At 39.7% G+C, this 23,825-nt stretch overlaps 1 protein-coding gene across 1 annotated transcript; it reads right to left on the reverse strand.

Annotated features, from left to right (window-relative positions):
• Positions 1 to 2,789: 2,789 nt before the first annotated feature.
• LOC141619982 (secreted RxLR effector protein 161-like) lies at positions 2,790 to 3,422 on the reverse strand. The gene has a single exon (XM_074436974.1). It carries the CDS (start codon positions 3,420 to 3,422, stop codon positions 2,790 to 2,792), a length of 633 nt encoding a protein of 210 aa, XP_074293075.1.
• Positions 3,423 to 23,825: the final 20,403 nt, after the last annotated feature.

The raw sequence follows: 23,825 nt of genomic DNA on the forward strand, positions 1-23,825 counted from the left end.
GTATTTATACCTTCGGGGAAGTCCGTGTCTTGTACCAAGTTATATAAAGTGGTGTCTATGATGTTTGGGAAAGTAGACTAACCGGCCAATCTGTTAGAGTTTCCTTTGGAGGGATTAGAGGTTATAGTCGGGATGGATTGGTTGGGTAAGTACGATGCTAAGATAGATTATCGACAAAAAAGAGTGTCTTTAAAGGGGCCTACGGAAACCAAACTGTCATATAGGGGCTTTGTTGTGAAGCCCAAGATGAAGTTGATCGCGATGATCACTTTAATGTCATGTTTGAGAAAGAAGAGTCCTTTAATCCTTTGCCATGTGTGGGATACTCGTATGGAAGAGCTGTTAGCAACAGTTATACCAGTGGTTAGTGAGTTCAGGGATGTTTTTCCCAATGAGATACCAAGGTTACCTCCTAAGAGGGACATCGACTTTAGTGTGGAGCTTAAACCAGGGATGGGACCTATATCTAAGGCTCCGTACCGCATGGGACCTAAGGTGTTGGAGGATTTGAAAAAGCAGCTGAATAGTTTTTGGACAAGGAGTACATCCGACCTAGTGTATCACCTTGGGGTGCACGAGTTTTATTTGTGAAAAAGAAAGATGGTAGTATGAAGCTATACATCGACTAAAGAGAGTTAAACCATGTCACCGTGAAGAACAGGTATCCTTTGCCAAGGATTGATGATTTTTTCGACCAGCTGAGTGGTGTAGGGGTGTTTTCTAAGATTAATTTGAGGTCGGGTTATCACCAGTCGTGGATAACAGATGAGGATATTCCAAAGACAACTTTCCGATCACGGTATGGTATCTATGAGTATGTGGTAATGCCTTTTGGGTAGAGTAATGCACCAGCAGTGTTCAGGGATCTTATGAACCGGATTTTTAGTCCGCTCTTGGACAGGTTCTTGGTAGTCTTCATTGATGACATCTTAGTCTACTCTAAGACTAAGGAGGAGCACGAGGAGCACCTGAGGTTAGTATTCCAAACCCCTCGAGATAATCACCTGTATGCCAAGTTATCTAAGTGTGAATTCTGGGTAGAGAGAGTGGCGTTTTTGGGCCATGTGATCTCGAGAGATGGTGTGTCGGTGGATCCTAGTAAGACTAAGGTAGTGTCAAAATGGGAAACACTGAAGAATGTTGCTGAGATATGGAGTTTCTTGGGTTTAGCTGGCTACTACAGGCGGTTTGTGAAAGACTTCTCTAAGGTCGCCAGACCTATGACAACATTAATGAGGAAAGAGACAAGATTCCGTTGGGATGAGAGTTGTGAAACGGCGTTCCAAACCTTGAAGGAGCGTTTGACCACAGCTCCCGTTCTAGCTCTACCTTAGGGAAGTGAGAACTTTGAGGTATATACTGATGCTTCAAAGAGTGGGTTGGGTTTTGTTTTGATGCATAATAGGAAGGTTATTGCCTATGCTTCGAGGCAGTTGAAGCCGTATGAGGAGAACTTGTTGTAGTTTTTGTATTATAAAAGATTACAATATGTAACTAATACAAACAAAGGCACTAAAACAGAAATGAAAACAATATTAGACGGTTTATTACACCCAATCGAATCGTGTTGAACACACTTTCCTTAGAGTATTTTGACCCTATAGCCTTTGGGTATCACGAAATCTCTGTAGGATAAGACGATTCCTTTGTCTAAGGCAAGAACAAAGAACAATTAACAAAAATAATTTTTGTTTTGCTTTGTTTTGTGTCAAAATACGAAAATGCAAAATCAGTGTGTTCGTCTAACTCCCGCACACACTATATATATGCATGTTAAATTCACATACAAAATAAAATAATCAGAGGATAAGTACGTTGGTTTGTTACCAACCAACATGTTGGTTTGTTACCACCCAATCAAAAGAAAATGTAACTGTCAAAATAATAAACAATCTTACGTGAAACAGAGCAGTCAGACAGCCCCTGTCGGGGACATGCAAACCCGATCGGGGAAGTGACCAATTTCCACAAGTCTCAAATTTTGCTTCTTAATTTTCGTTAAGTATATGAAATACTTTAATCCCGAGTATATAGCCCCGATAGGGTACATAATATACTACGACAACACTTTAAATAGTGTCCTTTATTCACTTTAACCTTGTACTCGATAAATCTGATTATATGACCATACCTTCCGTACTCTCCTACTCACATTATATCGATTTCGAGCTCAATACAATTTTAACATAAGAAACCCGAATACACTTAAATGTCCTTGTGATCAAAATCACCAACATTCCTCCCCCATTTAAGTGTATCCCATGTTTCCAATTTAAAACAACAAAGCAAACAAATCTATGAATAAATGAAACTGTCCCAAGGATTGAACTTCCACATTAGTACATTACACATTCCAAATATTCGATAATCAAGGTGTCCCACGGATTAAACCTTTCAACCCATATTGAATACATGAAGATAACATACACATAGACTCAATAAACTCTTAAAGATACAAACTTGACACTATTGACCGCCTTGTGTCCATACCCTTTCATGAGAGTATATGAAGCCAAGTCCAAGCCTCTTGAAGTGGCTACACTTCACACTCACATAGGTGATTCTTTCATCGTGCACCTACAAAATGCACTTTGTCAAAGATTTCATTAAGAAGTATTAAACTTAAACCTCTTGTCATGTAGGTCATGCACATACCTTTCGGGATTATAACATGTGCCTCAATCTTCCACAATAAGCCTTCCACATTGAACCAAGTCCTTAGCTAATCCTTTCGTCAATTGATCAGCCAAATTATGATGTGTCCTCACGAAATCAACGGAAATAAATCCTTAAGTAATCAACTCACGAACCGCGCTATGTCTAACACCAAGGTGTCTAGACTTTCCGTTGTAAACTTCTCTATAGGCCTTAGCTAAAGTCGCCGAACTATCACAATGGATAGAGATAGGAGGAATAGGTCTTGGCCAAACCGGAATTTCATGAACCAAATTCCTTAACCATTCCGCCTCTTTACCGGCTGCAGGTAAAGCAATGAATTTCGACTCCATAGTCAAACTTTTTATACAAGTTTTCTTCTTAGAAGCCCATGAGATAGCTCCTCCACCAAGCAAGAACACCCATCCACTAGTCGATGAATGATCCTCTATGTTGGTGATCCAACTAGCATCGGAATACCCTTCTAAAACCGAAGGAAATCCGACATAGTTCAAACCATAATCCACGGTTTGCTTCAAATATCTCAATACACATTTTACCGCAACCCAATGTTCAAGACTAGGATTACTTGTGTGTCTACTCAACTTGCCAACGGAAAATGCGATATCCGGTCTTGTGCTTCTCATAGCATATATCAAACACCCAATAACTTGAGAGTACTCAAGTTGTGAAATAGCTTCACCTTTATTAGGCATAAGCTTAACACTAGAATCTATTGGGAGTGTTAACTGGAGAACAATTTCCATGATTGAATTTCTGTAACACTTTCTCAATGTAATGAGATTGTGTCAAAGAGAATTCTTTGTTCTCACGCTTGATCTTTATACCAAGTATCACATCCGCCTCACCCATGTCTTTCATGGCCAAACTTGATGACAAAAAGGCCTTAGTAAGGTCTACTTGATTTTGGTTGGTATCAAAGATCAACATATAGACAAATAATGACTCCATTACCGTTGTCATCAAATTTGCTATACACACATTTATCCGACTGATTTAGTCTATACCCATTAGATAGAACAATCTCATAAAACTTATGATGCCATTGTTTAGGAGCTTGTTTAAGTCCATACAATGATTTGATTAACTTACAAACCTTATACTCATTTCCGGGCATAATAAATCCTTCCGGTTGTTTCATATACACCTCCTCTTTAAGATCACCATTCAAGAACGCCATTTTGACATCCATTTGATGGATCACTAGATTATTAATTGCAGCAAGTGCAATCAACAATCTAATAGTAGTAATGCGAGCTACGGGAGCATAGGTATCAAAATAATCAATCCCTTCCTTTTGTTTAAAGCCTTGGAATAACCAATCTAGCTTTAAACTTGTCGATAGAACCATCAACTTTCATCTTATTTTTGAAGAACCACTTGCAACCTAATGGTTTACAACCACGAGGTAAATCCGCAAGCACCCAAGTGTTATTGCCCATTATGTAAACCATTTCATCATTCACCGCCTCTTTCCAAAAAGAAGAGTCATGAGACCTCATTGACTCATCAAATGTCTTAAGGTCCTCATCAACGTGAAAACAATATGGATAATAGTTTTCACATCCATCCCTTGAACCTTCAACCAAATAGGTATGAAAATCGGAACCAAAGGATTTAGCAATCCTTTTTCTCCTACTCCTACGAATTTCAGGTGTTGCTCCTTGAGTTGTGACATTGTCAATTCCCTTAGTAGACCCACTAGAACTAGGTACTAGATCGTTTGGCTTCAGCATTGATGAGAAACGACTCTCATCAAATATCGCATCCCTTGACTCAATTACGGTGTGAACCAAAACAGAATCATTAGGTTCAATTACATAGAACCTATAAGCCATTGAATGCACAGCATATCTAATGAATATACAATCGATGCCCATTTCCCCCAAGGTTTTAATCTTGGGATCGGGTAGTCTTACAACAACCCGACAACCCCAAACTCGAAGATAATTCAAGCTTGGTTTCTTTTTCTACCTAAGTTCATATGGAGTGTCTTTATTTCTTTTGTTAGGAATCCTATTTAATAAATAGTAAGCCGTCAACATGGCTTCACCCCAACATCCGTCACTCAAACCCGAGTAAGATAACATGGAATTAACCATTTCTTTTAGGACTCTATTTTTCCTTTCCGCTACACCATTTACTTGTGGTTTATAGGGAGGAGTTACGTCATGAACGATACCACTTGACTCAAAATACAAAGCATCATAATATTCACCACCTCTATCGGAACGCAACCTTTTAATCAAAACCGATTGTTGCAATTCCACTTCATTTTTAAAGACCTTAAACTTATCAATTGCCTCATCTTTAGTGTGAAGTAAATATATGTAACAAAACCGACTAAAATCATCAATGAAAGTCACTACATATTTTTTACCACCTAAAGACGGATAATTGCGAAAATCACATAAATCACTATGAATAAGTTCAAGCACATGTGAGATCCTAGACATATTACCAAATGATTGCCTTGTGATTTTTGTCAACATACAAGTATTACACTTATTTATGTTCATGTTAAATGATGGAATTAGACCATCTTTAGACATAGTTTCCAATCTTTTATAATGTACATGTCCTAGTTTCACATGCCAAAGATATGGAGTATCATTCATAGAGGAAGCAATAAATATGGAACTTTCATTTGAAACAACATTCAACATAAACATTCCATTACAATAACAACCAAATCCAATAAATGCACCATGTTTAGATAAAACATACTTTTTAGATTCATACACTTGTTTATAACCAAGTTTACTTAAACAACTACCGGATACAAGGTTCTTTCTAATTCCGGGTACATATAATACATTATTTAATTTTACAACATTTCCGGAACTAAATTCCCACACCACCATGCCACGGCCAACAATAGGAGCGGTAGACTCGTTGCCCATAAATAGAACAGATCCATCCTTCACTAGTTCATAATCCTTGAACCAATGTTGATCCTTGCAAACATGATTAGTTGCACCCGAGTCTATCCACCATGCCACTACATCATCCTACACATAAAGCGCAACAGAAATTAATGGTACATAATTCACAACCGAATTAAAACCAATGTCTAAAATCTAACCTTAATTAGTGGGTGGACCTTGGTCATTAGACCCTTGTCCTCCTTGGCTAGTACTTGCACCCTTTTTCTTTTTGTGCTTTCCAACCTTGCAATTTGCTTTCAAATGCCCGGTCTTTCCACAAATCCAACAAGCACCTTTCGGTGTCTTGTTAGACTCATCATTGGTGTTGTTAAAAGGGCGTTTCTTTCCTTTAAATTTGTTCTTAAAAACCTCTCCCTTTTCCATCATATTGACGAAAGAGGATTCCATAATATCTTTACCTTTTCCTTTACCACCATCTTGCGCCCTTAGAGATTCCTCTGTGCGCAAGTGGCTACCAAGTTGAACAAGACTCAACTCTTCCTTTTTGTGTTTACGCATATGTTTAAAATCTTTCCAAGAGGGAGGCAATTCGTCTATTATACTAGACACCGAGATAGATTCATCCATCTCCATCTTATGTTGTGCAAATAGCCCCAAAATCTGGAGCAATTCATTATATTGTTCCATTACCGGTCTAGAATCAACCATTTTATAATTCATGAAATTTCCAATAAGGAACTTCTTCTAGAAGCATCCTTATCCATATATTTAGACTCAAGTTGATCCCATAAATATTTAGCGGACTCAACATTTTGATAAATGTCAAAAAGAGAGTCGGACATACCATTCAAGATGTGACCACGACAAATATAGTCAGCATTCTCTCACTTCCTTCTCTTTCGTTGAATTTCCGCAAGAGTTTCATCCCCCACAATCTCTGGCACAGGAGTACTCAACACATACATAACCTTCAAAGCGATGAGAAGGAAGTGCATCTTCTTTTGCCAACGACGAAAATCGACACCCTCAAATTTCTCCAACTTTGTAGTCATGTCCTTGATTGAATCCATTTCCAAATGCAGAAAATACTCTAAGAATGTTGTAGTTTTTGTATTATAAAAGATTAAAATATGTAACTAATACAAACAAAGGCACTAAAACAGAAATTAAAACAATATAAGACGGTTTATTACACCCAATCGAATCGTGTTGAACACACTTTCCTGAGAGTATTTCGACCCTATAGCCTTTGGGTATCACGAAATCTCTGTAGGATAACACGATTCTTTTGTCTAAGGCAAGAAAAAAGAATAATTAACAATAAGAATTTTGTTTTGCTTTGTTTTGTGTCAAAATACGAAAATGCAAAATCAGTGTGTTCATCTAACTCCCTCACACACTATGTATATGCATGTTAAATTCACATACAAAATAAAATAATCAGAGGATAAGTACGTTGGTTGTTACCAACCAACATGTTGGTTTGTTACCAACCAATCAAAAGCAAATGTAACTGTCAAAATAATAAACAATCACACATGAAACAGAGAAGTCACACAGCCCCTGTCAGGGACATGCAAACCCGATCGGGAACGTGACCAATTTTCACAAGTCTCAAATTTTGCTTCTTAATTTTCGTTAAGTATGTGAAATACTTTAATCCCGAGTATATAGCCCCGATAGGGGACATAATATACTACGACAACACTTTAAATATTGTACCTTATCCACTTTAACCTTGTACTCAATAAATCTGATTATATGAGCATACCCTCCGTACTATCCTACTCACATTATATCGATTTCGAGCTCAATACAATTTTGACATAAGAAACCCGAATACACTTAAATGTCCTTGTGATCAAAATCACCAACAGAACTAGCCTACTCATGATTTGGAACTGGGTGCTGTGGTTTTTGCTCTAAAGATTTGGAGGCACTACCTTTATGGGGCAACCTTTAGGGTGTTTTCAGGAAATAAAAGTTTAAAGTACATCTACACTCAGAAGGAGTTGAACATACGTCAGAGACGGTGGATAGAGATGATCGAGGACTACGATATCGAAATCATCTATCATGAGAGAAAAGCTAATGTGGTGGCAGATGCTTTGACTAGGAACAGTGTACATTCGTTATGTACCACTATGTCCTTGATGAAACTAAAGGATGAGATTACTAAGATGGGGATTTATATGATTCTCAAAGGTGATGCCATCGACGATTTGACAATAGAACCCAAGCTATATGATGATATCATAAGGAAATAGGAACTTGATCCCAAGATTCAAGAGTGGAAGTCAAGGGTAGAGAGTCACACAGTTTCGAGGTTTTATATCCACACAGATGGGAGTGTTTATTTTGATGGGAGGTGGTGTGTACCTAGTGATGTTGACTTGAAGAAGTTGATCATGATGAAGGCTCATTGTACTCCTTATTCGGTACATCCGGGTGGTGACAAGCTCTATAAGGACTTGAAGAAGATGTTTTCGTGGCCCAGTATGAAGAAATATATTATTGAGTTCGTGGCTAGATGTTTGACTTGTCAGAGGGTAAATGGTGAGCAACAAAGACCACAAGGTAAGATTCAGTCACTTGAGGTACCGTAATGGAAATGGGAGTCGATCTCTATGGACTTCATCGTGGGGTAACCAAGGACTCAACAAGGTAAAAATATGATTTGGGTCATCGTAGACCGTTTAACCAAGTCAGCTCATTATATTCCAATGAAAGATAATTGGAGTAAGATTCAGCTAGCTTTGGGATAGAGGAAGCATGTGGTTCGGTTACATAGGGTGCCAAAGGATATAGTGTCAGATCGAGATGCGAGGTTCATATCATGGCTTTGGAAAGAATTGCAGGAATTGATGGGAACTACCTTAAAGATGAGTACATCATTTCACCCTGCGACAGATGGTCAAACCAAAAGAACCATCAAGATCTTAGAGGACATGTTACGAGCTTGTTCTACTGAATTTGGTGGGTGTTGGGAGGATAGGCTGGATTTGATAGAGTTTTCATACAACAAAAACTATCACTCTAGTATTGGGATGGCACCTTTTGAAGCTTTGTATGACAGGAAGTGTAGAAGTCTGTTTTTTTTTGGATGACAGTGCTCAAGCTGTAATCTTAGGACCACAGATGGTGCAGGACATGATTGAACAAGTACACTTGATTCGTAAAAGGATGAAAGCAACTCAAGATAGACAAAAGAGCTACGCGGATTTGCATCACATGGACATTGAGTTTGAGGTAGTTGTAACACCCCTACTTACCCGACCGAGGTAATGGGAGGATGTTAACAAATCTCGGTTTCTCGAGGCAGTGAAATCGGAGTTGCAATTAAGAAAAAATTAATATAAATAAAGTGTTTAGAGAATTACATAACCATGAATGAATAAATGAAATAAAAGTACAACTCATGACGATTATACAATTCTAGCCAACTATGCTCGACTCGGATGTCATCAAGGCACGTCCTGTATCCCACGTGCTACCAAAGCTAACCTGTACATAATTTGCTCCCCATATGATCGGAAATATCATATGGATTGTTATAGGCCTCCGGAAATATATGACATTTACACAGACACACAAAGGTCAGTTACAATACTTTAATATGAAACACAACCTAGTAAATGAGCATGCCCAAAATGCTAGAATGCAAAGGAAATACAAATACTATGCCAGTACCGGGACACGCCCAGACATACTTATATGTACCGGTGCCAGGGACACGCCCACAACACCACACCATAAGGTACCGGAACACGGCCAGATGTACTGGGTCCGGACAACCGGATTCCCTGCCAGACGTCATGTCTCGCCACACGAGTCCCTCCTAACTCAAGTCATTAATGTGCACATTCCCCATGAAGTGAGAATATCCAAGGGGCGACCCGAGCGTAAGACAGTTTTTAAACCATCTTACGTCTCCTCAACAACCTAGTACCACTATCAAAGACCTTCCACATAATACAACATTGACCATATGTGACAAATGAAGAACAACACAAATACATGACTAATTTATGAAGTTAATCCCAAGATGTTATGAATAAACTTCCCTCAAATAAAAATAATCCCAACATGTTATGAATAAGCATCCCTCAAATACAAACATGATACACCAACCGACTCACAATGCAATAGTGAGGAAAGACACCCAATTATGCATACAAAGTTCTGAAACCGAGTAGGATAACCTACCTTTTTGCATTCTTCACAAGCTACTTGGTTCTAACTCGACTCCGTCTCATAAAACCGTCTCATAAGACCGTCTCATCCTAAACAAATTACACAATACTATCACAATGCATTCTACACTATTATAATATGAACTCCTTTATTATTAGTCACTAGTAACCCATATTACATAATTAAATACTGATTAATCTCCCTTAGTAAAATCCTAAAATTAAGATTAACATAAGACAAAGGAGGAAGGTAAGATTTCGACTTACAAAGGTAGATCGGGAAGTAGGAGGGATGTTTCATCATACATCCAAGCTTGAAAGCCATGGAAGGGTTTTTGTGATCATCTAGAGAGAGGGGAGAGTAATTTAGAGTATGAAGGAAAGAGAAGAAGAATGAAAAGGATAAGGGGTATGGATAAGACGAAATCCCGAACTATCATTTCTCGGGTATTGCATAGTGTCACTCGACCGAGTGACCGGTTCACTCGACCGAGTGCCGCCCACTCAGTCGAGTATACTCCTTACTCGACCGAGTGCCATTCACTTGATCCACTAGGGATTCTTCTCGGCCCATTTGAAGTCTACTAGGTCTAGTTTATGTCTTACTTGGTCTAGTGCAAGGGCCATCCTTTATTTGCGAGTATGCGTGGGTCCCCTCACGTGTCCCTAGGTCCTTTGTGGGTCCCAAATTATACGAGTATTACAATCTTCTCTCCTTAAAGATGAACTTGTCTCCGAAGTTTCCCACCCACTCTCTTTTCACAATTATTCCTCAGCTTCTCTCAAGTCTCATCCCCGGTTCTCGTGTACACTCTCTTGCCATTATACTCTATTATAAGTTCCGTTGAAGTTCTTGTTGTCATTATCACTCTTATTAAACACACATGTTTATCGTACTTATCCCAAGGTTCTTTGCTAAATTCTCATTACTTCCTCACGTGTCGTACTCTTTCTTTTCTAGATTTCCGAGTTATTACATTCACTCCCCCTAAAAGAGAACTTCGTCCCGAAGTTGACCACTATGGACATGGCCCACCTGCAACGCCCAGCCGATCTGTGGACATGCAGTGGTCTTTTTGTAAGCCACGCTCGGTGGCGTAAAAATGCTTTCGACCGGATCGTTTTAGATCGGCCGGTTTCGTCTCGGCAAGGGTCTCGAAACGATGCAAGAGATGTTCGGAGTTGCCACCAAGCATTTGTGGGATGCTTGGAACCCGTTTGAATCGACTTTATACCTAGGTCAACCAAGGCAAAAAGCGGTGTTTGACATAGGTACTAAAGATAAGGAGTCATCCCTCTTTAGCATCCTATCTCTAGAATGACTCTCGTACGCCCTGAATAAGGTCGTCCACTATCTAAAGTTTCTGAGTAAGAGGTGAAGGTATATATTGGGAAGCCCTTTAATCGGACACCCAATCCCACCCACGGTAGCGGCCTCTACTGATCGATCTTGGTTGGTTAAATGCAAAAGTTGATAAAACTGTTTAAATGCATGAATGCGCATCCAAAAGTTTAACCTAACATGTGAGCTTTCTATGTCGGTTGTTTAATCCAAGTATCAAGTATTTGATGTCGATTTAGATTTAATGTTGATTTGCATGCAAGACGGACATTAAACATCCATTTACCGAGTTATGTTTATGGTGCATAACGTGATCTTAGTAAGGCGTTTTTCAAATATGATATAAAATGGGCAGATTTGTCATCTGATTCGTCCTTATTCGGGTTAACCGAAGTCGGGATCATCCTAGACAAGTGCTGGAAGAAAACAGGGTCTGCATCAGGTAGCCTATATGGGCGCGAGCCATCCGACGATGCAAACAGGCCTGTCCTGATTTGAAAATGAGAAAATGAGTGGCATGTTTAGTCACGGGTCAATGGACGATCGAAGGACGTCATCTGACCATTTAAAAAGTTTGTAAAACGGTTTGAAAAGAGGGTGTTTGAACCCATCTTGATTTGAAAAGGTCGTTTAGACCGCTTTTGTGTTGATATGAAGAACGAGACTTGAATAATCGTCATTTTTTTGACAATATTCGATGTTGGGTTCGGTTTTGTAAACTTGACATGAATAGTTTTGAAAATAATTATGAACTAATTTTTTTAAGTTCATTTTGTTTATAATTAGTCAGTTTTTATCATCGTACTCGGGTTAAAATCCGACATGGTACGTAGAACCAAGGATGATTTTGTACTTCTGACTAATGCATTTGTTTTGAAAATGTAAAGAAATGAAATAAAAGGTTTTAAATACCTTTTAAAATATAATTAACCATATATTATCACCGAAACACGGATTAAACCGTCATGGTATTATGAACCAAGGATGAAAAATGTTTTATGGTTAAAGGTTTATCATAAAAATGATTTGAAATATTTGAAATGTCAAGAACCGACTACAAATATGAAATGAAAATAAAGAGGAATATAAAACCAAACATGGCTGGATTAAGGCCTTAGAGGGGCTTTAGGCGCGAGCTCTGATGCTGTACAAGCAGCCCCTGTCTGGGCCAAAAATCCGGTTTTGGCTCATTTATCCCATATTTGGACCATGTTATGCATGCTTTAGCATGTTATAGTCATGAAACAAATGAAAAACATGATAGAGGAGGATTTTTACACCCTCATACTTACATGCTAGGCTTGAGACGAGAAAATGACGAAAGTGTATCAACTTGTTTGGTCGGAAAAATCGGTTTGAAAACCGTTTTAGCATTGTAAAAGAGTGTTTTAGGTTTAGTGATGGTGTAGTTGATCGAGATGGTCGGTCAAGTGATTTAATGCACGATGACGGTACCAAACAATGTGTAAGGCTTGTGTTTTCGATCGGTAGGTCGGAAACAAGTGTCGGTTTGTGACTTGAGAAGTCGAGTCTAGAATTTTAAGGGAGAGATGAGGGGGCGGACACTCTCTTAAGGTGTTATGGTGTGTGAAGGTGGGTATTTATAGAGAAATGGGTGGTTGTGTGCGTTTTGAGCGACGTAGCCGCATGGGCTGCTCGAAGAGGCGCGAGCCATTTCGCGGGTCTTCGAGGTGTCTTATCACTATCACGCAATTGTAATCATGATTTGTTCTATCCTATGTTTTGGATAAACTTGATTTGTACTTGACCATGAAACATTCCGGAAATACTAAATATGGAAATCTTGAAAGGTTTGTTTTTTGTGTTTGACTCGGTTTGACTCGTTGTTGGAGTGGGGATTTGAATTTTGACTCGGGTTTTAGTCCAGTGTCGGTTTTGACTCTAGTTAGTGTCATTGCGACCCTGTCGTCATGCATTAAACACTCCAGGTACTTTTGAAAAATTTTGAACCATTTTTTTCCGAAATCGTTTTAAGTTTTCCGACGTATAGTTGTACACAAACTGTCAATCAAACACTGTGATTCCTAATCATGTTGTAGTCCAATAATCATCGGGTGTTTGTTGCGGACTTGACAGATACTGGGTATCTATAGAGCTCCCACTTTGACTAAGGCTTAGACAGGACAAAAGTCAAAGTATAGCCTCCAGGTCAATCAAAGATTACAACCTGGTGACCTAGGCGACGTCGAGGCGGCTCGAAGGATTCGGTCCAATGACCTGCCATCGGAAAGGGCGACGCCGAGGTGACTCGGGGGTACGAGTCAAGGACCCATCGTCGGGAACTATTTAGAGTCTGTCGACTATCCGCGCGGGTCGTTTAAAGTCCGTTAGACTACGTACAAAGGCTTGCCAGCCATAAGAAGGAGGCATACCTAAGGCATCGTTGGGATATGTCCTTGAGTCATTTCTTGTCTGCTGACAAAGGCTCATGATGTGACTCTTAATTGTGCACATTTAGTCCCATAACTGAACCCATTTTGCATACTATTATAACATTTTATGACCATTTTATCCGTCAAATCCTTTCTATTTTGCTTTCCTAGTGCACTTTATATGTCTTATAGGAAATGAAATAATGAGGCAGAATTCCCGTCTCTTGTGCATACTTGGAAGCTTGTTGACGATCTTAGATGGACTAGTATGAAGAGGATGCAAAAACGATGACCAATGAAGTAAGAATAAAGAGTATACATAGATCATAGGCCTTTAAGCAAAAGGATGGAATCCTGTGCCAGAATCCGTGCGTCCTCGGCACGGGACGAGCGGATTGCAGTGCCCTGATCCGAGCTGCTCCTACACGGGATGAGCGGATCTCCAAATAGACTAGCCGTGCTTCAAGCCAATCCGAGCGGATCGTGGTGGGAGTAGCAGCCTAATCTGCGCATTTCCCTCGGGACTTGCAATTCTCTATCCATCACTTAGCATTGTTATTTACTAACCCACCCTTGCTTAAACTAATGATGTACTACTATATATACTCCATTTGTAATAATCAAGATAATTATTAAGTTTTCTTAGATTAAATAAATCTCTCTTAGATTAGATTAGGAGTAGACTAGAATAGATTATCCTTAACCTAATGATGTACTACTATATATACTCCATTGGGTAATTGAAGATTATTGGGTTATTATTTGGAGATTTGACAACTCTTCATGAATTAATCAAGTTCTCTTCTATTATTATTTCATTTCCATTTGTGCATCTTAATATTGGTATAATCTCTTTACTCTTTACCCTTTATTGCTTATTTCTTCACTCTTTTATCATGTTTATACTTGTTGTGATGATTGACACCATTGATAACAGATTTTCCATGATAATAACTTAGTAGTTACTTAACTAGGATTAGTGGGGGATTGGGGGAGTTAATCATGGGATAGATTTATGCTTAATGAGTTCATATGAATGCTTGCTTATTGTTCTTCAACTTATGCATATATCATGTTTGATGAAATGCTTGATTGACAACCTAGCATGTTTCTCTTATCTTTTCAACAAGACTTATAAGACATAAACAAAATCAAGCCTTTTTAGACCTTGCATATTGTTGAATAGGGAAAACCCAAGTCGACTTGTAGGTGTTGTAAAGTCGTAATCGACTCGGCTCCGGGCGTAAGTTTCCCTAAGATTTGGTTTATCATGCATGTAGTTTAATAGGAAGAATTAAATCGACTTGTAGGTGCTGTAAAGTCACAAATGTCTCGGCTCCGGGATTCTATGACATGAACTAACTTAATTCCAACAATAATAAATTGCTTGCATCTATATAACTCATTTATGCTATCTTACCATGATTCCTTTATGATCCCATGACATCCTAGTGCTTTTAATCATTTGTTTACATCTTTTGATTTATTGCTTGCTTTATTCTATTGCTTCCATTAGTTTAGACTCATCAACTTCAAACCAAATCAATTGTGACACTAGCATAAATTGAGATAGATAGACTTAGAACCCAAAGCACACCGTCCCGTGGATCGACTTCGACTTAACCGCTATCTTGTTGTTTGTTGAGATTACAAATGTGTTTGATTGGTCGTAAAACGACGTGCTCCATCAAAATGGCGCCGTTGCCGGGGACGGTGTTATGTGATCAAGTTCTTACTTGTTTTTCTATTTTAATTGTGCTTTAACCTTGAGGAAATTGTTCCTCAAGGTCGTTCTTACCGTTTTATTGTAGTTTCCATGCTTGTAGTTGTTTCCTTGTCTTAGCTATGATAATGGCTCAAGACTTGACATATGGAGTATGTAGTGGATCTTTTGAGTACGACTAAAATGGGTATGGGGAGTTTGAGGAGCAAGTCAACACAAACCAACCTTACTACTCATACAATGAAAATCCTAACTACTACCCCAACTTTTCCCACCAAAGCCCCACATCCAATATCCACAACAACCACCCTCCCAATACCCACTTTACAACCAATTCCAAATGCCACAATATGAGCACTTTTACACCCACCCACAAAAAAAAGAAGAACCTAACTTTAACATTCAAAATATGGTTCTCCAAATGATGGGAGATCAACAAAACTTCTTCAAACAAATGCTAGAAGAAAGCCAAAATAGGGATAATGTTCTTCAAGGCATTATTACCCAAGGTGAGGAGTTGGAAATTCAAATTGCCCAAATGAAGGAAGCCTAAGTAACTACTTCTCACCATTCCTTAGACATTGATCATGAATGCGAGTTTGAAGGAGTTACCTTTGATGAGAAGTGGGAAGAGCCAATCTCCTTGAGCTCTTGTGAGTATGAAAGTGTGGTATTTGATGAAGATGATATAAGGTTGAGTAAGCCAAATACTCTTAACCTTAGTGAGTACGAGAATGTGTCATTTGATGTGGACATTAAGGTGTTTGAGGAAGAATTAATGAAGAAAAGAGGAGCCCTCATTTATGATTCACATAAAGACAGCCATGATGACAAGACCGTGAGAGAAGCTTATGAGGAACATGTGTCTTGCAAGGACCTTTGGAATAGGGCAGAAGAAAATGAATGTCTCTCCACTATTGCCTATGAAGACCATTTCACACCCACCATGGAACCTATGATCATTGAAGATGATATGGTGGACCTTCTCCAAAAAGTCAAATCATCATATAAAGGGTACTTGGTGGAAAAGCTCAAGAACATACTTGCAAATGAGCTTACTTGTGAAGATTTGGCACCCATAACTACACCACCTAAGGTATCTGGTCATCAATGTTATGAGAATTCTCCTGCTACTTTGGAAGAATGGACAAATCCAAATGTTATCATCATCACCGAGATTGAAGAGGAAGGTGGTAAGTGGAAGTCTCCGGACGAAGATGAGCCATACTTCATTCCTCGTGTTGACAAGAATCATGGACTTATTGATTTGAAACATTGCAAAGGCTCAAGTGCTAAGGGCAAGGTGAAAGAGAGAATTAATGACATGTCTCTTTGGCCAAACTTCATATTATATTGGAGCAAACCATACTTATGCTTATTTGGGGCGTGCTCACAAGCCTTTGACCTTCTTCTAAGAGCCTTGAGCTCTATGGACAAAGAATTTCGACAAATCAAACTAGTTTGGTGGAGTCCTATCTCAAACCACCATTTGTAATATATGACTTCCCACAATTTTTCATTGTACAATATTGTATATACCTTTAAATTACTTGCATTTCCGTACATAAGAGTAGTAAGAGAGGGTTGCTTACCCATTCTTTGAGTATATTTTCAGAAAATGATAAGTAAGAATCGCAAAAGGGTGCAAGGGAAAGAATTCAAATGAAATAAATGAGGGATTGATGAAGAGTAGCTCAGGACGCTCGTCCTGGCCATGAGCCGCTCGTCTTGAGCCCTGCTGCAGGCCAAAATCAACTCTATCTAAAGATCTGCTCAGATTGCCAAGAAGACGCTCGTCCCCGACCATGATCCGCTCGAGCCGACCATGGGACGCTCATTCTGGACAACATTTTGAGGAGTATTCCACACTGGATGAGAATCCGAGCAGATTCTCGAAGTGCCACTCATCCCAGCAGAAGACGCTCGTCCTACCACCAATCCGCTCGTCCCCAACTGAATGCTAAACACGAAGACTCACTGTCTGAGAATTCGCGCGTCTCCTGTGCAGGACGCTCGGGCAGCAGCTGCAAGACGCCCGGATCATCTTTAGGATGCTCGGATTGGCATGGTATTTAGCTGGGTTGCTAAAATGTCCGCCCGAGCCCAGCCCTCATCCGCTCGTCTCCCACCCTTTCCTTGTTATAAACGCCCCCACTATCCCTATTTCTCCTTATCTTATCTACCCAAAATTACATATCATCATCCACAAACAATCCCCATTACAAAAACCAAGCAAAACCCTAACATTCACATGAAGAAAATGATGAACCTAAGAAGCAAGAGCAAGAAATCCGCCGATGCCGCACCTAAACGTCGCAAGGGTGCTACTTCATCTACCTCAAGGGAGGCAAGGGGCCGTCAAAATGTAGAGATACACGGTGTTACACAACTTGAATACTTCCCCGAGGTACTCTTCACTAGCGATGACCACCGCCAAAGATTTTAACAATTGTTAGGTAAGCACTACGAGCCTACTCAATTTATTGATACTGATGTTTTAGAAGTTCTTGGCATAAGGCATCAAACCGAGATGTTTTTCAATGGTTTGGGTCTTTGGAAGTTATTCTATACTCATGAGGATACTTACTTAAGTCTCACCCTCGAGTTCTTGTGTAGTCTCCGTGTTGTCAATAATCAACGGAGAAATGTTGGTTTGGAGTTCCGTCTTTGTAATCGAGACCATAGGTTATCCCTAGACCAATTTGCAAGCATTTTTGGTCTTGAAGTGCCGAGGGAAAACACCGATAAGCCCAACGACTTCACCGTTAACCACATATGGAGAGCCATTTCTGGGAGAGAACCCCATTCCTTTAAACAATGCTATACCTTTGCCATCCTACATTCACTGATTCGGATCACCGAGCGCTTTATAGCCGAAGCCATCAATGGGAGGCTAGAACAAGATAGGTGCACCCTTCTTGACTTGACCTTCCTAGAGTCATACTTGAATGTACAAGGGACACGGGCTTACAATTTCAACACGCCCCTTGAGATGCTTACAAGTCTCAATGACTATGCTCAAGGTAATTCTAATATCAAGACCTTTGTGATGGGAGGCCTAATCACAATTATGGTCAATGAACTTTGCCCCGGATTTAACCTTCATGGGAGCTATGAAAACCTCAAAGGGAGCACTTTGATAGATGAGGATGCTATCTTCAAACACCACTGGTGGTGCACTTACAATCAAGCCGGAAGTGTAGAGTGGTTCACAAAGGGATGCTCTTCACTTATTCTCTTGCGATGGAACATACCACCTACCGAGCCCCTGTTGAGCCGGTATTTGCCTAGACCGAACTACCTCTTCCCCATTGAGATTTATAACAACCCACCACAAAGAGAAGAAGCACCTCGTCAACCTCGTAAGTTGCCGGAATGGGGTAATGCACCACCATCCTACATACCCATTCCACCCTACCCCACACAACATGTACCATTAACTCCCCAAGATCCAAGAGCTCTAAACATGAATGATATAATGACGCTCATGCAACGTGTTGATCTTGGAGTGCACGATGGGAGGTTTGACAACTACTTGGCCTAATACCCCTCCTACTATAACATGGCACAACAAGGGTACATCAATCCTAGCCCCCATCCATCTTGGGCTCAACCACAACTCTTGTTCCCTAACTATGGCAACCAAGAAGGGAACTTTGGTGACCAAAGTCAAGGATTCTTTGGCCAAGGAGGAGGGTATGACCAAGGAGGATCTAGCAGACGTGGAAACCGCAATAATGATGATGAAGATGACGAGTGAGATGACTAGAGGTGCTTGACCACACCACCTCCATTTGTATGATACTCTTTCTCCCTATCTCTTATGTATAGTTGCATTGCATTTTAAATTATCTTGCATTTAGTTTACACCTCACTTGCACTTGTATTATATTTCACATTGCATTTGCATTAGTTAGTTCATATAGTATAGTTGCATTGTAATATATCTCACATGAGTCATGTAGATAAGTTGCTTATAGAATAGAATTCATACAAAGTCACTAATGACCAAAACTATTCATTTCTACACTAGAAATAGTGTTTAAATCGGTTTGGGGAGGTTCGTTCATCGGTGACTTAAGAATTAAACATGCATCATATAGTATAGTTTAAATTGCATTCATTTGTTATATATGTCATAGAGAATTGCACTTAGTTAGAGCCTGCATTCATTCATATCATATCATTGCATTTATACTTCAATTTCCATAAAATTAAAAATCCAAAAATATGTATTTCTGTTTCATTCCTACCTACTCCTACATGTACATTGAGGACAATGTCCAAAATAAAGTGGGGGATGAGAATTTATATTCCAAAAATACATAAAAATTGAAAAATTTCGAAAAACCTCAAAAATATGTCTTTTAATTTCATAAAAATAAAATCCATAAAAAATTGAAAATTTTAAAAACCAAAAACGTGTTCTTTAATTTAGTAGTGTAGAATTGTATATACTTGTGCTTTTGTTCTCTTCTCACATAGATACAGCACTACATTTGAGGCATTGTCAAGGGAATATGAAGACCGCTTGGTATGATCGCTCTAATCTCTATTTTCCTTCCATTTATTTTCATTATTTATATGAGGAGGATGGGCTTACATGTCAAGGAGGATGTGGTGTATTTTGTTGTTGCGGTTTGTGTATCTATGTGTTGTTAGGAGTTTGCATTTAGTTTATATGGCATAATAGTTGATAGAAGCATATGCATTAGAGTTGTATATATGTTAGTTGCATCATAGCATGTAGTTGCATGGTTAGAAAATTTTGTGAAAATGTGTAGTTGGGAAGCTTGACAAGTGTATATAAGGCCTTTGTAGATAATTTTTCTCCTTGAGACTTTGTTTGCTAGAATACCCTCAAGACACCCTAGGATGTGTCATACTAGTATCTTTTGACCCATGGAATAAGGCCTAGTCAAGAGTGCCTTGTGGTGTGATAACTCCTTGGCTACCGTCTATTCCAAGGCGACCTTTGAAGCCATGCAACCGCTCTTACACTTCTATCATCATATTTTGTCAACAAAAAGGGAATGGGAACAAAAATCTCCAAATTGAGTTCAGGTACGAAAATGAAAATTAAAAATTTTGCACAAAAATGCATCAATGAAAAGAGGAGCAAAAATAGACTCTTATGCTTCAATAAAAGTACCCTTTCTACGAAATGGGGTTACTTTGAAAAATGTTCAAAAATGCAAAATTGAAAAATTGCCAAGTATCAAAATACCAAACATCAAAAGTGGCAAAAGAAATGTTCTCAAATGTCAAATAACACAAGAAATTGGAAAAAAAAAACAAATCAAAAAGAAAACTACAAATGTAAAACTCAAAACATCTTGATCCCTTTTATCCATTGCTCTCATCTTTGTTGCATGGTGGAGAGGGGACGACCCTTCTTATTGTCTAGACAAGAGGGGGAATTTCGCGATCCTACAATGTTTCTAACACCATAAGGAGCCTACTCTTGACAAAAGCATTTAGCGATTGAGGATAAAAGTACCCTAGTTTGACACAACATTGAGGTGATTTGTTAGTATCCTTTTAGACTTAGTAGCTTGGAGAAACAATATCTATGATGGAGTGTGTACCCTTAAATTGCTTCCCCTTTAGATGATTTCCGCCACTTAGATGAGGCAAGTGGCTATTCTTTTGTAGATGCATCCATTACTTGTTTTGTGTGCTTAATGATTTGATGTATCGCTATTTTGGCAAGCCCCAGCTTGCCTTTCAAGAAGGCATCTTACCTCATAGATGTCTTGTTGTGAGTTAAAGGGACGGAGTGAGACCCGCCAATTGTCTCACATTGGTTATATTATTAGGATAGCTTAAATAAAGGTCTAGTTCTAGTCACCTCTGTACTCGGGACGAGTAAAGGTTTAGTTTGGGGATGTTTGATGTGACTCTTAATTGAGTACATTTAGTCCCCTAACTGAACCCATTTTGCATACTATTATAGCATTTCATGACCATTTTATCCGTCAAATCCTTTCTATTTTGCTTTCCTAGTGCATTTTATATGTCTTATAGGAAAGGAGATAATGAGACGGAATTCCTGTCTCTTGCGCATACTTGGAAGCTTGTTGACGATCTTAGATGGACTAGTATGAAGAGGAGCAAGAATGATGACCAATGAAGTAAGAATAAAGACTATACATAGATCATAGGCCTTTAAGAAAAAGGATGGAATCCTGTGCCAGAATCCGTGCGTCCTCGGCACGAGACGAGCGGATTGCAGTGCCCTGATCCGAGTGGCTCCTATACGGGACAAGCGGATCTCCAAATAGACTAGCCTTGCTTCAAGCTAATCCAAGCAGATCGTGGTGGGAGTAGCAGCCTAATCTCCGCATTTCCCTCGGGACTTGCAATTCTCTATCCATCACTTAGAATTGTTATTTACTAACCCTCCCTTTCTTAACCTAATGATGTACTACTATGTATACTCCATTTGTAATAATTAAGAGAATGACTAAGTTCCCTTAGATTAAATCAATCTCTCTTAGATTAGATTAGGAGTAGATTAGAATAGATTATCCTTTAATCTTTCCACAAATTACACATTAATCTTTCCTTAATTATTGTTCAAGCTTTATTATTGGGTAATTGAATATTATTGAGTTATTATTTGAAGATTTGACAACTCTTCATCAATTAATCAAGTTCTCTTCTATTATTATTATTTCATTTCCATTTTTCCATCTTAATATTGGTATAATCTCTTTACTCTTTATTGCTTATTTATTCACTCTTTTATCATGTTTATACTTGTTGTGACAATTGACACCATTGATAACATGTTTTCCATGATAATAAGTGAGTAGTTACTTAACTAGGATTAGTGGGGGATTGGGGGAGTTAATCATGGGATAGATTTATGCTTAACGAGTTCATATGAATGCTTGCTTATTGTTCTTCAACTTATGCACATATCATATTTGATGAAATGCTTGATTGACAACCTAGCATGTTACTCTTATCTTTTCAACAAGACTTGTAAGACATAAACCAACTCAAGCCTTTTTAGACCTTGCATATTGTTGAATAGGAAAAACCCAAGTCGACTTGTAGGTGTTGTAAATTCTTAACCAACTAGATTCCAAGACGTAAGTTTCCCTAGGATTTGGTTTATCATGCATGTAGTTTAAAAGGAAGAATTAAGTCGACTTGTAGGTGTTGTAAAGTCACAAATGACTCGGCTCCGGGACCCAAATCTTCTTATGAATTATAAGACATGAACTAACTTAATTCCAACAATAATAAATTGCTTGCATCTATATAACTCATTTATGCTAGCTTACCATGATTCCCTTATGATCCCATGACATCCGAGTGCTTTTAATCATTTGTTTACATCTTTTAATTTATTGCTTGCTTTACTTTATTGCTTCCATTAGTATAGACTCATCAACTTCAAACCAAATCAATTGTGACAATAGCATAAATTGAGATAAATAGACTTAGAACCCAAAGCACACCGTCCCATGGATCGACCTCGACTTCACCGCTATCTATTTGTTTGTTGAGATTATAAATGTGTTTGATTGAGAGCCCCAACGACACTCTCATCAGCTCGCCAACCGTCTTGCGGATATGAATGGGCTCGCCAGCCGTATGCGGATATGAAGGGGCTCGCCAGCCGCGTTGCGGATATCAAGAGGCTCGCCAGCCGCGTTGCGGATATGAAGGGGCTCGCCAGCCGTTTGCGGATATGAGAGGGCTCGCCAGCCTTTTGCGGATATGAGGGGGCTTTCCAGCTACTTGCGGATATGAAGGGGCTCGCCAGCCGTTTGCAGATATGAGGGGGCTCGCCAGCCGTTTGCGGATATGAGGGGGCTCGCCAGCCGCTTGCGAATATGAAGGGGCTCGCCAGCCACTTCCGGATATGAAGGGGCTCGCCAACCGTCTTGCGGATATGAATGGGCTCGCCATCCGTGTGCGGATATAAAGGGGCTCGCTCGCTGCTTGCGGATATAAAGGGGCTCGCCAGCCACTTGCGGATATGAATGGGCTCGCCAGTCGCTTGTCGATATGAAGGGGCTCACCAGCCGCTTGCGGATATGAAGAGGCTCGCCAGCCGTGCTGATTGTGTTGCGTTTTGAGGCTCGCCAGCCATGTTGAATGTGCGTTGTGAGGATCACCAGCTATGTTGAATGCGCGTTGTGAGGCTCGCCAGCCATGTTGAATGCGCATTGTGGGGCTCGCCAGCCATGGTGAATGCGCATTGTGAGGCTCGCCAGCCACGCTAAATGTGCGTTGTGAGGCTCACTAGCCATGCTGAAAGTGCGTTGGTAGGCTGGCCAGCCATGCTGAATGTGCATTGTGAAGCTCGCCAGCCATGCTGAATGTACGTTATGAGGCTCGCAAGCCATGCTCAATGTGCGTTGTGAGGATCGCCAGCCATGCTAGATATCGATTGATCGACTGTGGGAAATAGTCGTGTTGGACGGACCTATTTCGAGAAGTTGCTTGAGTTAGCGGGCTCCGAGAGTGGGCCTCCGGTATCTTGTTGAGGAATTTTGGTGTTTATATTGAATGTTTGTGGCGCCGGAAAGGGATAGGCTTGTGAGCTTGGCTCCCGTGGTCGGCGGTGATTTTGAATCTCGAAGAAAGATA

This window comes from Silene latifolia, chromosome X (assembly GCF_048544455.1).
Source record: "Silene latifolia isolate original U9 population chromosome X, ASM4854445v1, whole genome shotgun sequence".
Taxonomy (NCBI): Eukaryota; Viridiplantae; Streptophyta; class Magnoliopsida; order Caryophyllales; family Caryophyllaceae; genus Silene; species Silene latifolia.